At 49.4% G+C, this 26177-nt stretch overlaps 1 protein-coding gene across 1 annotated transcript in view; it reads left to right on the forward strand.

Moving 5' to 3' along the window:
- Positions 1-9603: 9603 nt before the first annotated feature.
- The window catches only part of LOC144500866 (A-type potassium channel modulatory protein KCNIP2-like), a 150399-nt gene continuing 133825 nt past the window's right edge, over positions 9604-26177 (forward strand). Inside the window, exon 1 of the mRNA XM_078224339.1 lies at positions 9604-9709. Within this exon, the coding sequence (XP_078080465.1) occupies positions 9604-9709 (106 nt within the window). The remainder of the gene's footprint in view (positions 9710-26177) is intronic.

The following is a 26177-nucleotide window of genomic DNA, read 5'->3' on the forward strand; positions in this document are numbered from 1 at the left end:
GGGTCTGCGAAGGATGGTCGCGGAGGATGGTGACTTCACAAGTAAGAAGTTTAACAACACCAGGTTAAAGTCCAACAGGTTTATTTGGTAGCAAAAGCCACACAAGCTTTCGAGGCTCTGAGCCCCTTCACAAGGGCAGAGGGGGCTTCGGAGGTTCCCCTGCAGAATAGAAATCCGCTTCGGATTTTTATTCTGCAGGTCGCTAAAAGTGCGGATCCGGAACGGGCCAGAAGACGGTAAAGTGGGATTTGGCGATAGAGTTGGGCGCGCGGTTCATTAAGTCAATTTAAATGCGTCGGGCCGCACGATTCGGGTGCGGACCGGACCTGTGCCCGAATCGGGTGTCGGTAAAGAGCGATCTGCTCGGATTCGGGTGCAGATCGCGTTAAAGGCCCAACGCCCGACTTTACCGCGATTTCGTGCCCGTTTAGGGCCCTTAGTGTCCCGGGATGCATCGGTAAGAGAGATTAGCGGGGTAAATGTGTGGGGTTACGGGGATAGGGCCTGGGATGGGCCAAATGGCCTCTTTCTGCACTGTAAGGATTCTATGAGGTCTGGCAATATCTCTGGAGAGAGAATCAAATGTTATAGAGCCTTAGAGTCAGAGAGGTTTTCAGCATGGAAACAGGCCCTTCAGCCCAACTTGTCCATGCCGCCCTTATTTTTTTAAAACCCCCTAAGCTAACCCCAATTGCCCGCATTTGGCCCATATCCCTCTATACCCATCGTACCCATGTAACTATCTAAATGCTTTTTAAAAGACAAAATTGTACCCCCCTCTACTACTACGTCTGGCAGCTTCTTCCAGACACTCACCACCCTCTGTGTGAAAAAAATGCCCCTCTGGACTCTTTTGTATCTCTCCCTCTCACCCTAAACCTATTCCCTCTAGTTTTAGTCTCCCCTACCTTTGGGAAAAGATATTGACTATCTCACTGATCTGTGCCCCTCATTATTTTATAGACCTCTATAAGATCACCTCTCAGCCTCCTACGCTCCAGAGAAAAAAGTCCCAGTCTATCCAGCCTCTCCTTATAACTCAATCCATCAAGTCCCGGTAGCATCCTAGTAAATCTTTTCTGCACTCTTTCTAGTTTAATAATATCCTTTCTATAATAGGGTGACCAGGATTGCACACGGTATTCCAAGTGTGGCCTTACCAACGTCTTGTACAACTTCAACAAGACATTCCAACTCCCGTGTTCAATGTTCAGACCTGTCAGGTGGCTGATGTCTCTGCCGTTCTTTCGCAAGGTTGCTGCTGAACTTTTAACTTGATTATTTGTTTATTGTAGACACATCACGGTGGTAACTGAAATAAAATGTTAAACAATGCTGACATCCCATGAAAGAATTTTAAAAACAGGAAAAACCCAGTGTTATATTTCATCAGCACAATGTATGAAACTGTGATATCGCTGTTGGGGCTAAAGGGATCGAGGGATATGGGGGGGAAGGAGAGATCAGGATATTGAATTCGATGATCAGCCATGATCAAGATCAATGGTGGAGCAGGCTCGAAGGGCCGAATGGCCTCTTCCTGCTTCTAATTTCTATGTATCTATGAAATGTTGAACATTGGCTCTAATAGTTTAAAGGCCGCAATCTAATCATCGGTATGTTATTTTATTCTGCTCCTTCTGGCAAATATTTAAAGAATTAATTTATAATTTACAACAAGTATACATTCCACTAACGAACAGAACCCCACGGGAAAGTGAACTAACAATGCCTAATGGGAAATTAAATGTGGTCTTAAATAAAGGGGATGTGTACAGTTTCCAAAGAGAGCACTGAGTCTGGGGTTTGCAAGGATTTTAAAATTCATCATAAGGTATAGATTTTGAAAGTAAAGCAACGTTAGGCAGGTTGTTATGGGTTTCTCAGGCGTGTGAAAAGGACGGGATTAACGAGAGAAAACATGGGTTCCTGAGAGACAGAAACAGGAGAATTTATAATGGGACTGAGCCATTATCAGCGACATTAAACAAATACTTTGTATCTGTCTTTATACAAGACATTTGGAAATATTGGGATTCAAAGACTGACTGAGAATAAGGAGCTTAAAGAAGTTAGTGATGAAATAGGACTTTGATTTGATTTGATTTGATTTATTATTGTCACATGTATTAGCATACAGTCAGAAGTATTGTTTCTTGCACGTTATACAGACAAAGCATACCATTCATAGAGAAGAAACGAGAGAGTGCAGAATGTAACGTTACAGTCATAGCTAGGGTGCAGCAAAAGATCAACTTAGTGCGAGGTAGGTCCATTCAAAAGTCTGATGGCAGCAGGGAAGAAGCTGTTCTTGAGTTAGTTGGTACATGACCTCAGACCTTTGTATCTTTATCCCGACAGAAGAAGGTGGAAGGGAGTATATGAAGGGTGCATGGGGTCCTTAATTATGCTGGCTGCTTTGCCGAGGCAGCGGTAATTGTAGACAGAGTCAATGAATGGGAGGCTGGTTTGCATGATGGATTGGGCTACATTCACGACCTTTCGTAGTTTTTTGTGGTCTTGGGCAGAGCAGGAGCCATACCAAGCTGTGATACAACCAGAAAGAATGCTTTCCATGGTGCATCTGTCAAAATTGGTGAGAGTCATAGCTGACATGCCAAATTTCTTTTTCCATCGGGAAAAAGATACAAAAGTCTGAGGCCATGTACCAACTGATTTAAGAACAGCTTCATCCCTGCTGCCATCAGACTTTTGAATGGACCTACCTTGCATTAAGTTGATCTTTCTCTGCACCCTAGCTATGACTGTAAGACTACATTCTGCACTCTCTCCTTTCCTTTTCCATGAACGGTATGCTTTGTCTGTATAGCGCACAAGAAACAATACTTTTCACTGTAAGCTAATACGTGTGACAATTATAGATCAAATCAAATCAAATCAAAATCAAATAAAAACACACAGCACAATAAAAGTAACGATGTAAGTGAATAAGATCATAAAAAAGCAAACAAAGCACCGCGGTTCATTCCGGAAGGATAGAACTGAAAAATCGAGAGGTTCCAGAATCCTGGTTAGACCATGGCCGGTAATCTCCGACCTTGCCCTCAGCTGGGATTCTCCAGTCCCGGTGCAGAGTGGACCTTTGGCTGAGTGCCAAATTCTCTGTTCTCGCTGGCAGCGTTGATGGGGCGAACAAGGCCGGAGAACCCTGCCCATTGGCAAAGGTGCAAAAAGATTTATGAGGATCAAATCAGAATGGGGGACTGAACAGGCTGGGGCGATTTTCTCGAGAACAGAGAAGGCTGAGAGGCAGTCTGACAGAGTTCTTCAAAATCACAAAGGGGTTCAATGGAATAGGCATAGCAAACATGTTCCCGATTGCGGCCAAGCCGCTCTAGGAGCTATCCATATATGGCAGTCACGAATGGATCCCGTCAGGAATTCAGGAGAAACCTCTTTACCCAGAGAGTGGGGAGAATGCAGAACCCGCTACCACAGGGAGTGATTGAGGTGAATAATTCAAGGGGAAGCTGGATAAATAGAAAGAAATTGAAGGATATGCTGATCGGGAGGAAATGAGGTTGAGCGAGAGAAGGCTTGTTTGGAGCATAAACATCAATAGGGACTGGCTGGGTCGAATTGTTGGAAGTGCTAGCATGCTGAAAATGCTATGCAATAATGATTTGGATGAGAATTTAGTAGGCATGGCTGGTAAGTTTGCAGATGGCACCAAAATTGGTGGCATAGTGGACAGTGAAGAAGGTTATCTAGGATTGCAACGGGATCTTGATCAATTAGGCCAGTGGGCTGATGAATGGCAGATGGAGTTTAATTTAGACAAATGCGAGGTGATGCATTTTGGTAGATCGAATCGGGGCAGGACTTACCCAGTTAATGGTAGGGCGGTGGGGAGAGTTATCGAACAAAGAGATCTAGGGGTACATGTTCATAGCTCCTTGAAAGTGGAGTCACAGGTGGACAGAGTGGTGAAGAAGGCATTCAGCATGCTTGGTTTCATTGGTCAGAACACTGAATACAGGAGTTGGGATGTCTTGTTGAAGTTGTACAAGACATTGGTAAGGTCACACTAGGAATACTGTGTACAGTTCTGGTCACCCTATTATAGAAAGGATATTCTATAGAAAAAGTGCAGCAAGATTTACTAGGATGCTACCGGGACTTGATGGTTTGAGTTATAAGGAGAGGCTGAATAGACTGGGACTTATTTCTCTGGAATGTAGGAGGCTGAGAGGTGGTCTTATAGAGGTCTATAAAATAATGAGGGGCATAGATCAGCTAGATAGTCAACATCTTTTCCCAAAGGTAGGGGAGTCTAAAACTAGAGGGCATAGGTTTAAGGTGAGAGGGGAGAGATACAAAAGGGTCAGAGGGGCAGTCTTTCACTCGGAGGATGTTGAATGTCTGGAACAAGCTGCCAGAGGAGGTAATAGTAGGAGCGGGTATAATTTTAAAAAGCATTTAGACAATTACATGGGAAAGATGGGCATGGAGGGATATGGGCCAAACGCAGGCAATTGGGACTAGCTTAATGGTAAAAACTGGGCAGCATGGACAAGTTGGGCCGAAGGGCCTGTTTCCATGCTGTAAACCTCGATGACTCTATGACTCTGACTCTAAGTGAGGGGATAGCAGAGAGGAGCTTCCAGCCTCTGAGAGCCATTGCTGCAGTTGACGAAGGTACTGTTAGAAATCTACCGATATGTTGTCTGGTATGGGGGCGGGGTAGGGGGAGAGGGACTATAACTGCCTGAGATTCCTGCACCTTCATTGGTATCCAAGCATCTCAGAGACGATCTGGGAAAGAGAAAGCATCAGAATTCACATCCAACAGATCAGTTAGTGAAAGGAAGAATTCTCATTTCTAGAGCACCTTCTGTGACCTCAAAGTGTGTTCCCTCCAGTGAAGTACTTTTGGTTTGCAACCACGATTGGGGAATACACAGCAAGATTCCAGAGCAGTGATGGGGACATGAGCAGATCAGCTGAGTATTTTCCTGGTGCTGATTTGAGCGATAAACATTGATCAGGAGACTGGAGAGAACTCTTCAACTCCTCTTCCAAACAGTGGGACCTTGCACATCGATCAGTGCCCAGTACCAGCCTGGAGGTTTGTGCTTCACCCTTTGGAGTAGATTAGAAACCACAATCTCAGTAACTCAGGAATGGGACTACATTCCACTGAGCCACAACAACCACAGGAAAGGACACAAAGCAGGTGTGTTGAGACACTTATTTTTAAATGGGGTCGTTGTTGATGTGGTTTAAACACAATCCTTCACTCAGACTCCACAGATTCGTTGATTCTAATGATCTGAAACCCTGGAATTGGTTTGATCCACTGCACACTGGAGAACCCATTCTCTCCCCGATGAGCACCAGCTCCCCCCCACCCACCCCCAGCTCCGCACCACCCACCCCCAGCTCCCCCCCCACCCACCCCCCCAACTCCCCCCACGCCCCAGCTCCACCCCACCCACAGCTCCCCCCCACCCACCCCCAGCTCCCCCCACCCACCCCCAGCTCCCCCCCACCCACCCCCAACTCCCCCCCCACCCACCCCCAACTCCCCCCCCACCCACCCCCAACTCCCCCCCCCACCCACCCCCAACTCCCCCCCACCCACCCCCAACTCCCCCCCACCCCCAACTCCCCCCCCACCCACCCCCAGCTCCCCCCACCCAACCCCCCAACTCCCCCCACGCCCCAGCTCCTCCCCACCCACAGCTCCACCCCACCCACCCCCAGCTCCCCCCACCCACCCCCAGCTCCCCCCCACCCCAACTCCCCCCACCCACCACCCCCAGCTCCCCCCCACCCACCCCCAACTCCCCCCCCAACCCACCCCCAGCTCCCCCCACCCACCCCCCCAACTCCCCCCCCACCCACCCCCAGCTACCCCCACCCACCCCCAACTCCCCCCCACCCACCCACAGCTCCCCCCACCCACCCCCCCAACTCCCCCCACGCCCCAGCTCCCCCCCACCCACCCCCAGCTCCCCCCCACCTTCCCCCAGCTCCCCCCACCCACCCCCAGCTCCCCCCCACCTTCCCCCAGCTCCCCTCCACCCACCCCCAGCTCCCCCCCACCCACCCCCAACTCCCCCCCCACCCACCCCCAACTCCCCCCCACCCACCCCAGCTCCCCCCACCCACCCCCAACTCCCCCCCACCCACCCCCAGCTCCCCCCACCCACCCCCCCAACTCCCCCCACGCCCCAGCTCCTCCCCACCCACAGCTCCCCCCCACCCACCCCCAGCTCCCCCCCACCCACCCCCAGCTCCCCCCCACCCACCCTCAGCTCCCCCCACCCACCCCCCAACTCCCCCCATGCCCCAGCTCCTCCCCACCCACAGCTCCACCCCCACCCCCAGCTCCCCCCACCCACCCCCAGCTCCCCCCACCCACCCCCAGCTCCCCCCCCACCCCAACTCCCCCCACCCACCACCCCCAACTCCCCTTCCACCCACCCCCAGCTCCCCCCCACCCACCCCCAACTCCCCCCCACCCACCCCCAGCTCCCCCCCACCCACCCCCCCAACTCCCCCCACGCCCCAGCTCCTCCCCACCCACAGCTCTCCCCACCCACCCCCAGCTCCCCCCACCCACCCCCAGCTCCCCCCCACCCCAACTCCCCCCACCCACCACCCCCAGCTCCCCTCCCTCATTCCTCTCTCTGTGTGAGAGAACTTGTGTGTGTGAGAGAGAACATATTTGTGGGTGTGACCGTGTGTGTGTGAGACCGTGTGTGTGACCGTGTGTGTGTGTGCGTATGTGTATGAGTGACTGTGTGTGCATGAGAGTGACTGTGTTTGTGCATGTGAGTGTGTAAGTGACTGGTTGTGTGTGAGAGAGAATATCTGTGCATTTGTGTGTGTGACTGTGTTTGTGTATGACTGACTGTGTGTGTGTGTGTGTGAGTGAATGACAGTGTTTGTGCGTGTGTGTGTTTGTGAGTGACCGTGTGTGTGACCATGTGTATGTGTGTGTATGTGTGAGAGTGACTGTGTTTGTGTCTGAGAGTGACTGTGTTTGTGTCTGAGAGTGACTGTGTTTGTGCGTGTGTGTGAGTGACTGGTTGTGTGTGAGAGAGAATAAATGTGCATTTGTGTGTGTGTGACTGTGTTTGTATATGACTGACTGTGTGTGTGTGTGACTGTGTGTGTGTGTGTGTGTGTGTGTGTGTATGTGTGTGAGAGTGACTGTGTTTGTGTGTCTGAGAATGACTGTAGTTGTGACTGATTGTGTGTGTGAGTGACTGGTTGTATGTGAGAGAGAATATCTGTGCATTTGTGTGTGTGAGACTATGTGTGTGTGTGTGAGACTTTGTGTGTCTGTGTGAGTGACAGTGTTTGTATGTGTGTTTGTGAGTGACTGGTTGTGTGTGAGAGAGAATATCTGTGCATTTGTGTGTGTGAGACTATGTGTGTGTGTGTGAGACTATGTGTGTGTGTGTGTGAGACTGTGTGTGTCTGTGTGAGTGACAGTGTTTGTATGTGTGTTTGTGAGTGACTGGTTGTGTGTGAGAGAGAATATCTGTGCATTTGTATGTGAGACTGTATGTGTGACAGTGTTTGTGTGCGTGTGTGAGTGACTCTTTGTATGTGAGTGTGAGTGACTGTGTTTGTGTGTGTGTGTGAGAGAGTGTGTGTGTTTTTGTGTGAGAGTGTGTGTGTGTGAGAGAGAGTGTGTGTGTTTGTGTGTGAGAGAGAGAGTGTGTGAGAGAGAGTGTGTGTGTTTGTGTGTGAGAGAGTGTGTGTATTTGTGTGTGAGAGTGTGTGTGTTTGTATGTGAGAGAGTGTGTGTGTGAGAGAGAGTGTGTGTGTGAGAGAGAGTGTGTGTGTGAGAGAGTGTGTGTGTTTGTGTGTGAGAGTGTGTGTGTGAGTGACTGTGTTTGTGTGAGTGTGAGTGACTGTGTTTGTATGTATGTGTGAGAGAGTGTGTGTGTGTGTGTGAGAGAGAGTGTGTGTTTGTGTGTGAGAGAGAGTGTGTGTGTTTGTGTGAGAGAGAGTGTGTGTGCTTGTGTGTGAGAGTGTGTGTGTTTGTGTGTGAGTGTGTGTGTGAGTGACTGTGTTTGTGTGTGTGAGAGTGTGTGTGTGAGAGAGACTGTGTGTGTTTGTGTGTGAGAGTGTGTGTGTTTGTGTGTGAATGTGTGTGTGAGTGACGGTGTTTGTGTATGTGTGAGAGAGTGTGTGTTTGTGTGTGAGTGAGAGAGAGTGTGTGTGTGAGAGAGAGTGTGTGTGTGAGAGAGTGTGTGTGTGAGAGTGTGTGTGAGAGAGAGTGTGTGTGTGAGAGAGAGTGTGTGTGAGAGAGAGTGTGTGTGTGTGTGTGAGAGAGAGTGTGTGTGTGAGAGAGAGTGTGTGTGTGAGAGTGTGTGTGTTTGTGTGTGAGAGAGAGTGTGTGTGTTTGTGTGTGAGAGAGTGTGTGTGAGTGACTGTGTTTGTGTGAGTGACTGTGTTTGTATGTATGTGTGAGAGAGTGTGTGTGTGTGTGTGAGAGAGAGTGTGTGTGTGTGAGAGAGAGTGTGTGTGTTTGTGTGTGTGAGAGTGTGTGTGTGAGAGAGAGTGTGTGTGCTTGTGTGTGAGAGTGTGTGTGTTTGTGTGTGTGTGAGTGACTGTGTTTGTGTGTGTGAGAGTGTGTGTGTGAGAGAGAGTGTGTGTGTTTGTGTGTGAGAGTGTGTGTGTTTGTGTGTGAATGTGTGTGTGAGTGACAGTGTTTGTGTATGTGTGAGAGAGTGTGTGTTTGTGTGTGAGTGAGAGAGAGTGTGTGTGTGAGAGAGTGTGTGTGAGAGAGAGTGTGTGTGTGAGTGTGTGAGAGAGAGTGTGTGTGTGAGAGAGAGTGTGTGTGTGAGAGAGAGTGTGTGTGTGAGAGAGAGTGTGTGTGTTTGTGTGTGAGAGAGTGCGTGTGTGTGAGAGAGAGTGTGTGTGTGTGTGAGAGAGAGTGTCTGTTTGTGTGTGAGAGAGAGTGTGTGTGTGAGAGAGAGAGTGTGTGTTTGTGTGTGAGAGTGTGTGTGTGTGAGAATGAGTGTGTGTGTTTGTGTGTGAGACTGGGAGGGAAAACCACTTGGACCATCACGACAGGGAAAGGAGCTTAAATATCCATCAGCAGTTGCCCTGGCAACTGCATTAAGCAAATCGATGTAGGTGGTGTCATTGAGATGGGAGGGCATGCTCTCTCTCTGCCACGCACACTGACAGCGCTGCTGTCTCAAAGTGCAGCACCCACAGCCCTGCCGAGATCGCACAGCCTCAGGTCAAACTCCTGGAGCACCGAGCAGCTCCCGGCCGATTGGTTGTAACGTGCTACTCCTCTCAACCCCAGGAACCTTGCTCTGGCTCCCTCCCCATCCCCTCCTCCTCCTTCCTCACCCCCTCCCCAACGGATTGAACTGCGACGGCCCAGGTCCAGGGAGGGGGAGGACGGAGGGTGGGGGGGGGGAGGGGGGGAGGCCAGAGGGGAAAGTCCGTCACGTCCTTTTGCAGCCTGCATTCGATGGTCCCCCTTACACCCCTCGGCAAATGTTACCCCTCTTTGTCGGAGAGTTGGACGAGGGTTCGGGGTGAAGGTGAGCGGGGACTTGTCGCCGCGGCGCTGGACGGGAGCCGGAATGGTCGCACCACACCATGGAATTCGATGGACTTGAGGTGATAGCAGTTCTCGTGGTGTTTGCCCTCTTTGTCAAAGTACTGGAGCAATTTGGGCTTTTCGAACCAGTGGTCATTGAAGGAGGTAAAGCAATTTATTTTCAACAAACCCCCATTCTCTTTCCCGCTCAGAAATGACCCCAGGTTTATAGCAGGAAATGAATATTGAGGATAATCCTGTGGGAATGCTGACAGCAAATCTTCAGTGTTTACTATTTCGATTGTCTCGAAAAGACAAAGCGAGCCTTTATTTGTCTGCCTGGACAAGACCTTAAACTTCACTGCCTCTGATAGAACGTCCTGTCGCAATAATCACTGGTCAGGTTTGCTAATTAACTGCAGAATAAGTTGCGGGGAGAGGGATTATTTCTGAAAAAAACCCAAATTGGAATAGGAAAACAGTCTGCTCACAAAGGCGCTGAGGGACACACGAGAAATTAGCGACGTGCTGTTTCTTCAGTTTAGCGACAGCGTGCCCTTATCTGGCAATTTTATTACTTTCCCGTAAGCTTATGTTACATCTCAATGGAGAACGAAAGAATCTCGCTTTCAGGGAAAATGTTGCTCTGGCATGAATTTCTCAAACTGTAACAAAGGTGTTAGAAGATACGGATAATAAAGAGCTTTCCGATTGACATCGATTGTGGATCCCCCGACATCCGAAACTTACCTAAAATCAGAGGTCATTAACATAAGACAATCACAAATAAATCCAATAAGTGGCTTAGGACTAAATTTCTTTGAGGATGTGGAACTCACCACCACGGGGACTAATTGATGTGAATAGTTCAGATACACTTCAGGGGAAGTTGAATAAATACATGAAATAGAAAGGGATAGAAAGATGTTCTGATAGGGGAGGTAAAGCATGAGGTAGATCCTGAACTCCAGCAGAGATGAGTTGGGCCAAATGGCCTGTTTCTGCATTGCTTTCTCCATGTGATGTATTTACAGTGATGTCAGTTGGTACAGGAAAGGGGCCGTACTCTTTGTCTCTCTTTGTCTCTCTTTGCCCTAAACCTCAATCTCTCTCTCACAACACACTTCTGGAGTTCAGCGACTGTGGTCATGAACGAAAATACATCTTTTTGGCCATCGAAAAGTGAATTGCTGATATCAGTTTCAGATTGGATATTGTCCAATGTCCGAGATGGCACGGTGTCAAAGATGGCAGTCTCAGTGACCTGGTTCAGAGGGAGCATTACACCAACCTTCACAATACCAGCAAATGCTGCTGCTGAACAACTTTTTTTTTGGACAGTTTTACCCTCAACTCCGAGAGAAGGATCTGGCTTAAAGGGGAGAGAGTGGTGCAGGGGCAACATCACTGGACAAGTAATGCAAACACCCACAGGCTAATGCATTGGGCGTAAGGATTCTCCCACCATGGGTATGCATTCAGTTGCTGCAACTGGAATATCAAACCAGGCTTAGTAATAGTGACCATGAGGTGTTTACATCGATTGTTGAGAAAACCAATCTGGTTCATTAATGTCCTTTAGGGAAGGAAATCTGCCATCCTTAGCCGGTCTGGCCTACACGTGACTCCAGAGCCACAGCAATGTGGTTGATACTTAACTGCCCTCTGAAATGACCAAGCGAGAAACTCACTTCAAGGATAATTAGGCACGGGTAACAAATGCTGATGATGCCAGCAATGCCCAAATCCATATAAAGAATAAAGAACCTTGGAATACAAAGACACTGACACTCACTGGGGTACGGGTCCCACACACACTGACACTCACTGGGGTACGGGTCCCACACACACTGACACTCACTGGGGTACAGACCCCACACACACTGACTCTCACTGGGGTACAGGTCCCACACACACTGACACTCACAGGGGTACAGACCCCACACACACTGACACTCACTGGGGTACAGGTCCCACACACACTGACACTCACTGGGGTACAGGTCCCACACACACTGACACTCACTGGGGTACAGGTCCCACACACACTGAGACTCACTGGGGTACAGGTCCCACACACACTGACACTCACTGGGGTACAGGTCCCACACACACTGACACTCACTGGAGTACAGGTCCCACACACACTGACACTCACTGGGGTACAGGTCCCACACACACTGACACTCACAGGGGTACAGACCCCACACACACTGACACTCACTGGGGTACAGGTCCCACACACACTGACACTCACTGGGGTACAGGTCCCACACACACTGACACTCACTGGGGTACAGGTCCCACACACACTGACACTCACTGGGGTACAGGTCCCACACACACTGACACTCACTGGGGTACAGGTCCCACACACACTGACACTCACTGGAGTACAGGTCCCACACACACTGACACTCACTGGAGTACAGGTCCCACAGACACTGACACTCACTGGGGTACAGGTCCCACACACACTGACACTCACTGGGGTACAGGTCCCACACACACTGACACTCACTGGAGTACAGGTCCCACACACACTGACACTCACTGGGGTACAGGTCCCACACACACTGACACTCACTGGGGTACAGGTCCCACACACACTGACACTCACTGGGGTACAGGTCCCACACACACTGACACTCACTGGGGTACAGGTCCCACACACACTGAAACTCACTGGGGTACAGGTCCCACACACACTGACACTCACTGGGGTACAGGTCCCACACACACTGACACTCACTGGGGTACAGGTCCCACACACACTGACACTCACTGGGGTACAGGTCCCACACACACTGACACTCACTGGGGTACAGGTCCCACACACACTGACACTCACTGGGGTACAGGTCCCACACACACTGACACTCACTGGGGTACGGGCCCCACACATACTGACTCTCACTGGGGTACGGGTCCCACACACACTGACACTCACTGGGGTACGGGTCCCACACACACTGACACTCATGGGAGTACTAGTTCCACGCACACTGATTCTCACTGGGGTACGGGTCGCACACACACTGACTCTCACTGGGGTACAGGTCCCACACACACTGACTCTCACTGGGGTACAGGTCCCACACACACTGACTCTCACTGGGGTACAGGTCCCACACACACTGACTCTCACTGGGGTATGGATTCCACACACACTGACTCTCACTGGGGTACGGGTTCCACACACACTGACCCTCACTGGGGTACGGGTCCCACACACACTGACTCTCACTGGGGTATGGGTTCCACACACACTGACTCTCACTGGGGTACGGGTTCCACACATACTCACTCTCACTGGGGTATGAGTTCCACACACACTGACACTCACTGGAGTACAGGTCCCACACACACTGACACTCACTGGGGTACAGGTCCCACACACACTGACTCTCACTGGGGTACAGGTCCCACACACACTGACTCTCACTGGGGTACAGGTCCCACACACACTGACTCTCACTGGGGTACAGGTCCCACACACACTGACTCTCACTGGGGTATGGATTCCACACACACTGACTCTCACTGGGGTATGGATTCCACACACACTGACTCTCACTGGGGTACGGGTCCCACACACACTGACTCTCACTGGGGTACGGGTTCCACACACACTGACTCTCACTGGGGTACGGGTTCCACACATACTCACTTTCACTGGGGTATGAGTTCCACACACACTGACACTCACTGGAGTACAGGTCCCACACACACTGACTCTCACTGGGGTACAGGTCCCACACACACTGACTCTCACTGGAGTACAGGTCCCACACACACTGACACTCACTGGAGTACAGGTCCCACACACACTGACACTCACTGGGGTACAGGTCCCACACACACTGACACTCACTGGGGTACAGGTCCCACACACACTGACACTCACTGGAGTACAGGTCCCACACACACTGACACTCACTGGAGTACAGGTCCCACACACACTGACACTCACTGGGGTACAGGTCCCACACACACTGACACTCACTGGGGTACAGGTCCCACACACACTGACACTCACTGGGGTACAGGTCCCACACACACTGACACTCACTGGGGTACAGGTCCCACACACACTGACACTCCCTGGGGTACAGGTCCCACACACACTGACACTCACTGGGGTACAGGTCCCACACACACTGACACTCACTGGGGTACAGGTCCCACACACACTGACACTCACTGGGGTACAGGTCCCACACACACTGACACTCACTGGGGTACAGGTCCCACACACACTGACCCTCACTGGGGTACGGGTCCCACACACACTGACTCTCACTGGGGTACGGGTTCCACACACACTGACTCTCACTGGGGTACGGGTTCCACACACACTGATTCTCACTGGGGTACGGGTCCCACTCACACTGACTCTCACTGGGGTATGGGTTCCACATACACTGACTCTCATTGGGGTACGGGTTCCTCACACACTGACTCTCACTGGGGTACAGGTCCCACACACACTGACACTCACTGGGGTACAGGTCCCACACACACTGACTCTCACTGGGCTACGGCTCCCACACACACTGACTCTCACTGGGGTACGGGTCCCACACACACTGACTCTCACTGGGGTACAGGTCCCACACACACTGACTCTCACTGGGGCACGGGTCCCACACACACTGACTCTCATTGGGGTACGAGTCCCAAACACACTGACACTCACTGGGGTATGGGTTCTATACAAAGTGACTCTCACTGGGGTACAGGTTCCACACACACTGACTCTCACTGGGGTACGGGTTCCACACACACTGATTCTCACTGGGGTACGGGTCCCACACACACTGACTCTCACTGGGGCACGGGTTCCACACACACTGACTCTCACTGGGGCACGAATTCCACACACACTGACTCTCACTGGGGTACGGGTCCCACACACACTGACTCTCACTGGGGTACAGACCCCACACACACTGACTCACTGAGGTACAGACCCCACACACACTGACTCTCACTGGGGTATGGGTCCCACACACACGGACTCTCACTGGGGTACGGGTCCCACACACACTGACTCTCACTGGGGTACGGGTTCCACACACACTGACTCTCACTGGGGTACAGGTTCCACACACACTGACTCTCACTGGGGTACAGGTTCCATACACACTGACTCTCACTGGGGTACGGGTTCCACATACACTGACTCTCACTGGGGTACGGGTTCCACACACACTAACTCTCACTGGGGTACGGGTTCCACACACATTGACTCTCACTGGGGTACGGGTTCCACACACACTGACTCTCACTGGGGTATGGGTCCCACACACACTGACTCTCACTGGGGTACGGGTTCCACATACGCTCACTGTCACTGGGGTACGAGTCCCACACACACTGACTCTCACTGGGGTATGGGTCCCACACACACTAACTCTCACTGGGGTACGGGTTCCACACACACTGACTCTCACTGGGGTACGGGTCCCACACACACTGACACTCACTGGGGTACGGGTTCCACACACACTGACTCTCACTGGGGTATGGGTTCCACACACACTGACTCTCACTGGGGTACGGGTTCCACACACACTGACTCTCACTGGGGTACGGGTTCCACACACACTGACTCTCACTGGGGTACGGGTTCCACACACACTGACTCTCACTGGGGTACGGGTTCCACACACACTGACTCTCACTGGGGTACGGGTTCCACACACACTGACTCTCACTGGGGTACGGGTTCCACACACACTGACTCTCACTGGGGTACGGGTTCCACACACACTGAGTTTGACTGCGGTAGACGTTCCTAAGAGGAGAGATTGATTTGAACGGTCCTATACTCTCTGGAGTTGGGAAGAATGAGAGACGATCTCATTGAGACAGGAAATGTCTCACAGGCTGACAGGGGAGAAGCTGAGGCTCCATTTTCTCTGGCTATCGAGAGTAGAATCCAGGATCACGGCCCCCAGGTGAGGGCTCAGGCTCTCAGCTCGGAGACGAGGAGAGCTCTCTTCACTCAGTGGGTTGTGAATCTCTGGAATTTGCTGTTGTCGTCGATGCTCAGAGTTTGGATAGATTCAAGGTTGAGTTTGATCCTTTTTTGTATTTAACGAATCAACGAATATGGTGTTCAGGCAGGAAAATTGAGTTGAGGTATCAGATGAGGCATTGTCTGTTGATGGGCCGAATGGCCTACACCTGCTCCTATATCTTATATTCTCACTCAGAATTTTCTAATTGTTCAGGTCATAGAATCATTGAATCGCTACAGTGCAGAAGAGGCCATTTGGCCCATCGAGTCTGCACCAACTCTGGCAGACCACATCCCTCACCATATCCTGTAACCGCACACATTTACACGGCCAATCCTCCTAACCTACACATCTTGGGACACTAAGGGACAATTTAGCACAGCCAACCCACCAAACCAGCCCATCTTTGGACTGTGGGAGGAAACCGGAGCACCCGGAGGAAACCCATGCAAACATGGGGAGAACGTGCAGACTCCGCACAGTTACCCAAGGCCAGAATTGAATCTGGATCCCTGGCGCTGAGGCAGCAGTGCTAAACATGTGCCACCGAGCCACTATAGATGCTGACAAAAGCCTTGCTGGGGATTCTTGGACAAGGAGTCACAGTCTCAGAATAATGAGTTGGCTATTTAGGACTGAATGAGGAGAAATATCTTCACCCAAAGGGTTGTGAATCTTCGGAGTTCTATCACCCAGAGAGTTGGCAATCATTGAATCCTACAATGCAGAAGGAGGCCATTCAGCCCATCCTGGCCCTATCCCTGTAACCCCACGTATTTACCCTGCTAGTCCCCCTGACACTAAGAGACAATTTATCATGGCCAATCAACCTAACCGGCACATGTTTGAAGTGTAGGAGGAAACCCACGCAGACACAGGGAGAACGTGCAAACTCCACACAGACAGTGACCCAAGGCTGGAATAGAAACATAGAAACTGGAAGCAGGAATAGGCCGTTTAGCCCTTCGAGCCTGCTCTTTGTTTTTGACGATGGGCTGATCATTGAATTCAATATCTTGATCCCCCTTTCCCCCCCCATATCCCTCGATCCCTTTAGCCCCAAGAGCTATATCTAATTTCTTCTTGAAATCAGACAACGTTTTGGCCTCAACTACTTTCTGTGGGAGTGAATTCCACACATTCAGCACCCTCTGGGAGAAGAAATTTCTCCTCACCTCAGTTCTAAAAGGTTTACCCCTTATCCTCAAACTATGACCCCTAGTTCTGGACTCCCCCACCATCGGGAACATTCTTTCTAAATCTACCCTGTTTAAGCCTATTAGTATTTTCTAAGCTTCTCTGAGATCTCCTTTCACTCTTCTAAACTCCAGTGAATATAATCCTAACCGACTTAGTCTCTCCTCATGTGACAGACCTGCCATCCCAGGAATCAGCCTGGTAAACCTTCGCTGTACTCCCTCTATAGCAAGGACATCCTTCCTCAGATAAGGACACCAAAACTGCACACAATACTCCAGGTGTGGCCTCACCAAAGCCCTATACAATTGCAGCAAAACATCCCTATTCTCAAACCCTCTTGCTATGAAGGCCAACATACCATTTGCCTTCTTTACTGCCTGCTGTACCTGCACGCTTACTTTCAGTGACTGATGCACAAGGACACCAAGGTCTTGCTGAGTATCCACCTCTCTCAATTTACACCCATTCAAATAATAATCTGCCTTCTTATTATTGCTACCAAAGTGGATAATCTCACATTTATCCACATTATACTGCATCTGCCATGCAGATACCCACACACTCAGCCTGTCCAAATCACACTGAAGCATCTCTGCATCCTCCTCACAGCTCACCCTCCCACCCAACTTTGTATCGTCCGCAAATTTGGAAATAATACATACAGTTCCCTCTTCCAAATCATTAATATATAATATGAATAGTTGGGGGTCCTGGCACCGATCCCTGGGGAACCCCACTAGTCACTGACTGTCAATCAGAAAAAGACCCATTTATGCCAACTCTTAGCTTCCTATCTGCTAACCAACTTTCTATCCATCTCAAGACGTTACCCGCAATTCCATGTGCTTTGATTTAACATAGTAGTCTGCTATGTAAGACCTTGTTGAAAGCCATCTGAAAGTCTAAATAAACCACATCCACTTGTTCTCCCCAGTCAACTCGACCAGTTACATCCTCAAAAAATTCCAATCCCTTAGTCCTCTGTTGAATTTTAAACTGCTCCCAATCCTCAGGCCTATTGCTTTTTCTTGCCAATTTGCATGCTTCTTCTTTGAATCTTACCCCATCTCTAATTTCCCTTGTAAGCCGTGGTTTGGCCACAATCCCCTTACCACACTTACGCCAAACAGGAATAAACAACTTCTGGAGTTCACCTATTTGTTCTTTAAATGTCTGCTATTGCCTGTCCGCTGTCTTTCCTTTCAGTAACGTTTCCCAGTCCATCATGGCCAATTCATAGTTCCCTTTAATTGAGATTCAGGATCTTGGTCTCAGAATCAATGACATCATTATCCACCTTGACAAAGAATTCTGCCATGTTATGGACACTCATCCCAAGGGTTCTCTCACAACTAGATTGCCAACTAATCCTTTCTCATTGCACAACACCCAGCCCAAGATGCTCTGTTCCCTTGTTGGTTCCTCAACATATTGCTCCAGAAAACCACCCGTATGCACTCCAGAAATTCCTCCTCGATTGTACTGTGATTAATTTGACTCTCCCAATCTATATGGAGATTAAAGTTGCCCATAATCACAGATGTTCCTTTAACACATGCATCTCTGATTTCCTGTCTAATGCTTTTCCCAACATTGCCACAACAGCTTGGTGGTCTGTAAACCACCCCCACAAATGTTGTTTGCCCCTTGTTGTTGCTTGACTAGACCCATACAGATTCCACAATATCTGTGCTAATATCTTTCCTCAATATCGTAGGAATTGAACCTGGGTCCCTGACGCTGTGAGGCAGCAGTGCTCACCACTGTGCCACCATGCCACTATGCCACCAGGCCACTGTACCACTGTACCACTGTGCCACCGTGCCACTGGCCAACAGCACAGACCAATCCCAGTCCAGCCCCAGTATCACTCTTCTCAAACTGGTTATGAGAACCAAACTGGCTTCAGAGGTCATTTGTGAATTTGAGTGACAGTCACACCACTAAATGTTTACACAGAGAAAGCCAATCCAATTTGAAAATCAATTCCCTGATTGGCTGGAACCCAGGTTCAATCGGGATAATGGCCAATTGCCAAGTTGGTGATGAGTGCACTAATGGAGAGGATATCAGGGCCAAAGGAGCTTGGGTAGGCCGCAATCAGACAGCAATGAGAGTGTTTGATGGGGATCTGGAATGGGTTTGCATGTGGCAAAACAACTCAAACTGGGAACATGCTCCCGAGAGGCCCCTAATACATCAGCAAATTCTCGCTCTGCAAGGCCCCACACCCTTTAACAAGTACCTCGATGAGCACTTCACACATAATAACATTCAAGGCTATGAGCCAAGTGCTGGTAGATGGGATGAGGTGGAAGTACAGGTGTTTCTCGCATGCCGGTGCAGAATCAATGGACAAAAGGACCTCTTTTGCACTGTATGATTCTATGATTTTAAGGCCATACAGAGTGAGGAAGGCTTGGATTTCAGTGCATTCCATGTCTTCAGGATGCTCCAAAGTCCCACACTGCCAGTGAAGTCCATTTGAAGTCCAGTCATTGTTTCAATTTAGAAAACACAGTCACTAATTTGTGTACAACACCCCACTACCACAATGAGGCCATCTCTCCAACAAGGAGGCCCAGGAATGGAGGCCATCTTGTACAGGAAGATTGATAATGAGGATTCTCTTTAACAAGAATTTACAGAGAGAGATCTAATCCAGATCTTTACTCTGTATCTAACCCCGTGCTGTACCTGTCCTGGGAGTATTTGATGGGAGTCATGATGTGGCGATGCCGGCGTTGGACTGGGGTAAACACAGTAAGAAGTCTCACAACACCAGGTTAAAGTCCAACAGGTTTATTTGGTAGCAAATACCATAAGCTTTCGGAGCAATGCTCCTTCGAAGGAGCATTGCTCCGAAAGCTTATGGTATTTGCTACCAAATAAACCTGTTGGACTTTAACCTGGTGTTGTGAGACTTCTTACAGTGTTTGATGGGACAGTGTAGAGGGAGCTTTACTCTGTATCTAACCCTGTGCTGTACCTGTCCTGGGAGTGTTTGATGGGGACAGTGTAGAGGGAGCTTTACTCTGTTTCTAACCCCGTGCTGTACCTATCCTGGGAGTGTTTGATGGGGACGGTGTAGAGGGAGCTTTACTCTGTATCTAACCCCGTGCTGTACCTGTCCTGGGAGTGATTGATGGGAACAATGTATAGGGAGCTTTACTCTGTATCTAACCCCATGCTGTATCTGTCCTGGGTGTGTTTGATGGGGGACAGTGTAGAGGGAGCTTTACTCTGTATCATTCCACTGGTGGGTTCCCCTTTGTTCTTTGTGAAATCGAGGCCCCAGAATCTGTTGTGTTCAGCTGAAAGGAGAGATGGGATCTTGACTTGATATCTAAAGCACAGCATTTCATCATTGCAGCACTCCATCAATGTTGTTCTAGGAGTGTCAGCTTTGATTCTGTGTTTAAATCCATCGAGTGGCTTCTGAACAAATAATCCTCCATTCTCAGCTGACAGTGCTATCCACTGAGCCACAAGAAGCCTCTACACACATCTCCTAGTTCTCAGTGTGCGGGTTAGGTGGATTGGCCATGCTAAATTGCGCCTTAGTGTCAGGGGGACTAGCTAAGATAAATGCATGGGGTTATTGGGATAAGGCCAGGGTGGTATTCGATGGGTCAAATGGCCTCCTTCTGCACTGTAGGATTCCACGATCTATGTGTCCAGTCACCTCTGGCTAAACCACTAGTTTAAACCAAGGGTTCTATGGGTGAGAAGGTTAGTTTCAGTATTGAGCATTGTCTCATAATCTGATGGCCATACTTGTCTCAGCTTGGATATCAGGACAAAGTTATAGGTCAGGCTCTGGATACCCATGGGACAAATTGGACCCCGACAGGCAGGAAGTAGTGTTTGAGGATTGGTTCAGTGAAGATGGTGGTGAGTGTTGGAATGGTGGGTGGGTGATGTGGGACGAAGGTAAGGAATTTTCAAAGCCTGGAATGTAAGCAGTGCTCACATTTCCTCTTGGGAGCCACTGTGTGTGGTTCCAAGTTTCAGACAGCAGATCATAATTATCAGACACAACAGCAGCCACTGTGAAGCTGGTCTTAGTTCAATGTAATTAGGAAAAGGACTCTCGGGGTAAGGCATTGCTGCTAACTAACTCCAAACACCTGTTACCCTGGCCGTGTTACAGCGATTCCCTTCCCCCCACGCCACACACCCTGGCTGAGGAACCAAAGTAAGAAGTTTAACAACACCAGGTTAAAGTCCAACAGGTTTATTTGGTAGCAAAAGCCACACAAGCTTTGTGTGGCTTTTGCTACCAAATAAACCTGTTGGACTTTAACCTGGTGTTGTTAAACTTCTTACTGTGTTTACCCCAGTCCAACGCCGGCATCTCCACATCATGAGGAACCAAACCCAGGGGTGTTAACCCTTTCCTGTCCAGCCCATGCACATCAGCAGCTCGCCCTGTTCTGCCACTTTTCATAAGCTTGCGGGAATTTCTGAAATACAAAGTGGCACCGAAAGAAAAGATTTCAAAACAAAAACAAAATACTCTGGGTGCCGGAATCCAAAACAACAACAGAAAATGCTGGAAAATCTCAGCAAGTCTGACAGCACCTGTGGGGAAAAGTTTAAAGTTTATTTATTAATGTCACAAGTAGGCTTACATTAACACTGCAATGAAGTTACTGTGAAAATCCCCGAGTCGCCACACTCAGACGATGCCTGTTATTTGATTTGATTTGATTTGATTTAATATTATCACATGTATTAACATTCAGTGAAAAGTATTGTTTCTTGCGCACTGTACAGACAAAACATACCGTTCATAGAGAAGGAAAGGAGAGAGTGCAGAATGTAGTGTTACAGTCATAGCTAGGGTGTAGAGAAAGAGCAACTTAATGCAAGGTAGGTCCATTCAAAAGTCTGACAGCAGCAGGGAAGAAGCTGTTCTTGAGTCGGTTGGTACGTGACCTCAGACTTTTGTATCTTTTTCCCGAAGGAAGAAGGTGGAAGAGAGAATGTCCGGGGTGCGTGGGGTCCTTAATTATGCTGGCTGCTTTGCCGAGGCAGCGGGAAGTGTAGACAGAGTCAATGGATGGGAGGCTGGTTTGAGTGATGGATTGGGCTACATTCACAACCTTTTGTAGTTCCTTGTAGTCTTGAGCAGAGCAGGAGCCATACCAAGCTGTGATACAACCAGAAAGAATGCTTTCTATGGTGCATCTGTAAAAGTTGGTGTGTGTCGTAGCTGACATGCCAAATTTCCTTAGTCTTCTGAGAAATCAGAGGCATTGGTGGGCTTTCTTAACTATAGTGTCGGCATGGAGGGACCAGGACAGGTTATTGGTAATCTGGACACCTAAAAACTTGAAGCTCTCGACCCTTTCTACTTCGTCCCCGTTGATGTAGACAGGGGCATGTTCTCCTTTACGCTTCCTGAAGTCGATGACAATCTCCTTAGTTTTGTTGACATTGAGGGAGAGATTATTGTTGCCGCACCAGTTCACCAGATTCTTTATCTCATTCCTGTACTGTGCCTCGTCATTGTTCGGATACACTGAGGGAGAATTTAGCACGGCCAATGCACTAACCAGCGCACCCTTTGGACTCTGGGAGGAAACTGGAGCACCCGGAGGAAACCCACACAGACACGGGGAGAATGTGCAGACTCCGCACAGACAGTGACCCAAGCCGGGAATTGAACCCGGGTCCCTGGCGCTGTGAGACAGCAGTGCTAACCACTGTGCCACCGCCCAAGAGAATAGAGCCAACATTTCGAGTCCATTTGACTCTTCTTCAGTTCTGACAAAGGATCACCAGACTCGAAACGTTGGCTCTCTTCTCTCTCCACAGATGCTGTCAGAGCTGCTGAGATTTTCCGGCATTTTCTGTTTTTGTGAAAGATTTCAAAAGATTGCTCCTTCTGCAGTGAGTCCTGATGTAAGGGCAATTTCTGCCTCATTTTCAGTCTCATGGTGCGAGCGATATTGGCAAAGCCAGCACTTACTGCCTGTTATTGAGAAGGGGGTGGTGAGCTGCCTTCTTGAACTGCTGCAGTCCATGTGGTGTAGGTACACCCACCATGCTATTGGCGAGGGAATTCCAGGATTTGACCCAGTGAAGTAGCCAATGCCATAGTGACTGCAGCCCAGTGAGATTCACTGTCATAGAATCATGGAACCCTTACAGTGCAGAAGGAGGCCATTCAGCCCCTCGAGTCTGCACCGACTACAGTCCCACTCTGGATCCATCCCCCACAGCCCCATGCGTTTACCCTAACTAGTTCCCCTGACACTAAGGGGCAATTTAGCACGGCCAATCCACCTAACCAGCACGTCTTTTGGACTGTGGGAGGAAACCGGAGCACCCGGAGAAAACCCACGCAGACATGAGGAGAATGTGCAAACTTCACACAGACAGTGACCGAAGCCAGGAATTGAACCCGGGTCCCTGGCGCTGTGAGGCAGCAGTGCTAACCACTGTGCCACCATGTCAGTTGATTCATAGTGTGGTGCATGTGCTGGTGATACCTCTAGGAGTTAGTATCAGCTGTACTGCACACCAGTAAAGGGACAGCAACACTGTGCCTCAGTAAGATTCAGTGCCAGTGACCCTGTACCTCAACATGCAGTCTATGCCATTGATCCCATGAACCAGCAAGTAGTCAATCAGACAAGCAGATTTCTCTCGAACTCTCTGGGTGGGAGAAACAGTGAGGCGGAGTGGTGTTGCCAGGTTAAGAATATTTTGAGGGGTTGGTTATCTGTGTGAGATCTCTGAACATCTGTTGAGGCCAACTGCGTTACGGGAATCTAATTAGAAGGAAGCTTCATGCATCACATTTCTACAATTAATAATGGTTCGTAAGGAGAGGTTGTGTAGCAGTGAATGGAATACAGAGCTGGGCTGAAGCCCACAGGAAAAGGGGCCAATAGGTGGGAATCTCGGAGCTCCATGATGTAATTATTGCAACTACCATCTGGTATGTTTCTAGTCTCCATGGATCAACCTATCAGCATTTTGAACCAAAAGATTGGAGATTCAAATCCCTCTTCGGAGCTCAAGCACAAATTTCAGGTCCATGTTCAGAGCTGAGGGGGTGCTGCATTGCCAGCGATGCTGTCTTTTAGCCGAGATGTCAGAGTGTGGCCGGGATTTTCTCCTATATCGGCAAGTTAAAGTTTATTTATTTATCTGTGTCACAAGTAGGCTTACATTAACACTGCAATGAAGTTACTGTGTAAATCCCCGAGTCGCCACACTCCGACGCCTGTTCTGGTACACTGAGGGAGAATTTAGCACGGCCAATGCACCCTAACCAGCACGTCTTTCTGACAGTGGGAGGAAATCGGAGCACCCGGAGGAAACCCACGCAGACACAGGAAGGATGGGCAAACTCCACACAGACAGTGACCCAAGGCTGGAATCGAACCCAGGTCCCTGGCGCTGTGAGGCAACAGTGCTAACCACTGTGCCACCGTGTCACTAGGTTGATGCTAGGTGGGAAATGTTGTGTTGAAGCCATCAATGGCAATGGTGACTTTCTCTGCTGTATAGTGCAGCACTTAGAGAAAAAGTACTTGAAGTCATGTGTTATAGAGGTTTACAGCATGGAAACAGGCCCTTCGGCCCAACTTGTCCATGCCACCCTTTTTTTTAAACTCTTAAGCTAGTCCCAATTGCCCGCATTTGGCCCATATCCCTCTATACCCATCTTACCCATGTAACTGTCCAAACGCTTTTTAAAAGACAAAATTGTACCCGCCTCAACTACTACCCCTGGCAGCTCGTTCCAGACACTTACCACCACGCTCTGTGTGAAAAGATTGCCCCTCTGGACCTTTTTGTATCTCTCCCCTCTCACCTTAAACCTCTAATTTTAGACTCCCCTACATTTGGGATAAGATATTGACTATCCAGCTGATCCGTGCCCCTCATTATTTTATAGACCTCTATAAGGTCACCCCTCAGCCTTCTACGCTCCAGAGAAAAAAGTCCCAGTCTATCCAGCCTCTCCTTATAACTCACACCATCAAGTCCCAGTAGCATCCTAGTAAATCTTTTCTGGACTCTTTCCGGTTTAATAATATCCTTTCTATAATAGGGTGACCAGAACTGTGCACAGTATTCCAAGTGTGGCCTTACCAATGTCTTGTACAACTTCAACAAGACATCCCAACTCCTGTATTCAATGTGTTCAAAGATATATCACGAAGCCTCTGATTCGCCGGCCCCTCCAGCAGCTCAAACACTCAATGATCCAGGACAAAGAACAAAGAACAAAGAAAATTACAGCACAGGAACAGGCCCTTTGGCCCTCCAAGCCTGTACCGACCATGCTGCCCATCTGAACTAAAACCCCCTACCCTTAGAGGATGGGAATAGAGGGACCGTATCCCTCTATTCAAATCCTATTCAAGTATTTGTCAAGACGCCCCTTAAAAGTCACTATCGTATCTGCTTCCACTGCCTCCCCCAGCAGCGAGTTCCAGGCACTCACCATCCTCTGTGTAAAAAACTTGCCTCGTACATCTTCTTTAAACCTTGCCCTTCGCACCTTAAACCTATGCCCCCCTAGAAATTGATTCTTCCACCCTGGGAAAAAGCTTCTGACTATCCACTCTGTCCATGCCCCTCATAATCTTGTAGACTTCTATCAGGTCTCCCCTCAACCTCTATCGTTCCAGTGAGAACAAACCAAGTTTCTCCAACCTCTCCTCATAGTTAATGCCCTCCATACCAGGCAACATCCTGGTAAATCTTTTCTGTACCCTCTCCAAAGCCTCCGCATCTTTCTGGTAGTGTAGAGACCAGAATTGAACACTATATTCCAAGTGCGGCCTAACTAAGGTTCTATAAAGCTGCAACATGACTTGCCAATTTTTAAACTCAATACCCCGGCTGATGAAGGCAAGCATGCTGTATGCCTTCTTGACCCTTGGGACACCATCTTTAAAGACACTCGCATTCCGGCACACTACCAGCACACCTGTTCACTCAAGTGCACTCCCCTGGCACCTGCTGGCAGTGCCCTGGCACCCCTTGGACCCTCCTGGCAGTACCTTGGTGTCATGCTGGCACCCCCAGCATCACCTGGAGGGAGTGAACAATTGCTTCTGGGTTTGACATTGTCATGAATGCAACTTTGGGCTTCGCGGTGATATTTTCCCTCTCGGCGCTGAATCCGCCTGCCGTGAACAGGAAGGGAAAATCTCAGCCTGTATACGTGTGCGAGTATCCGTGTGCGAGTGTCCGTGTACGAGTGTCCGTGTGAGAGAGTCCGTGTGAGAGAGTGTGTGAGGTAGATTTTCATCTCGATTTATAAATAAGGTGAGCATGAGGCCAGACAAGTGCTTTGAAAAAAGTTTGACCCAGCGACAGTGAGGAAACAGCCAATTTATTCCCAAGTCAGGATGGTGAGTGACTTGGAGGGGAAT

Source organism: Mustelus asterias, chromosome 11 (genome assembly GCF_964213995.1).
Source record: "Mustelus asterias chromosome 11, sMusAst1.hap1.1, whole genome shotgun sequence".
NCBI classification, from domain to species: domain Eukaryota; kingdom Metazoa; phylum Chordata; class Chondrichthyes; order Carcharhiniformes; family Triakidae; genus Mustelus; species Mustelus asterias.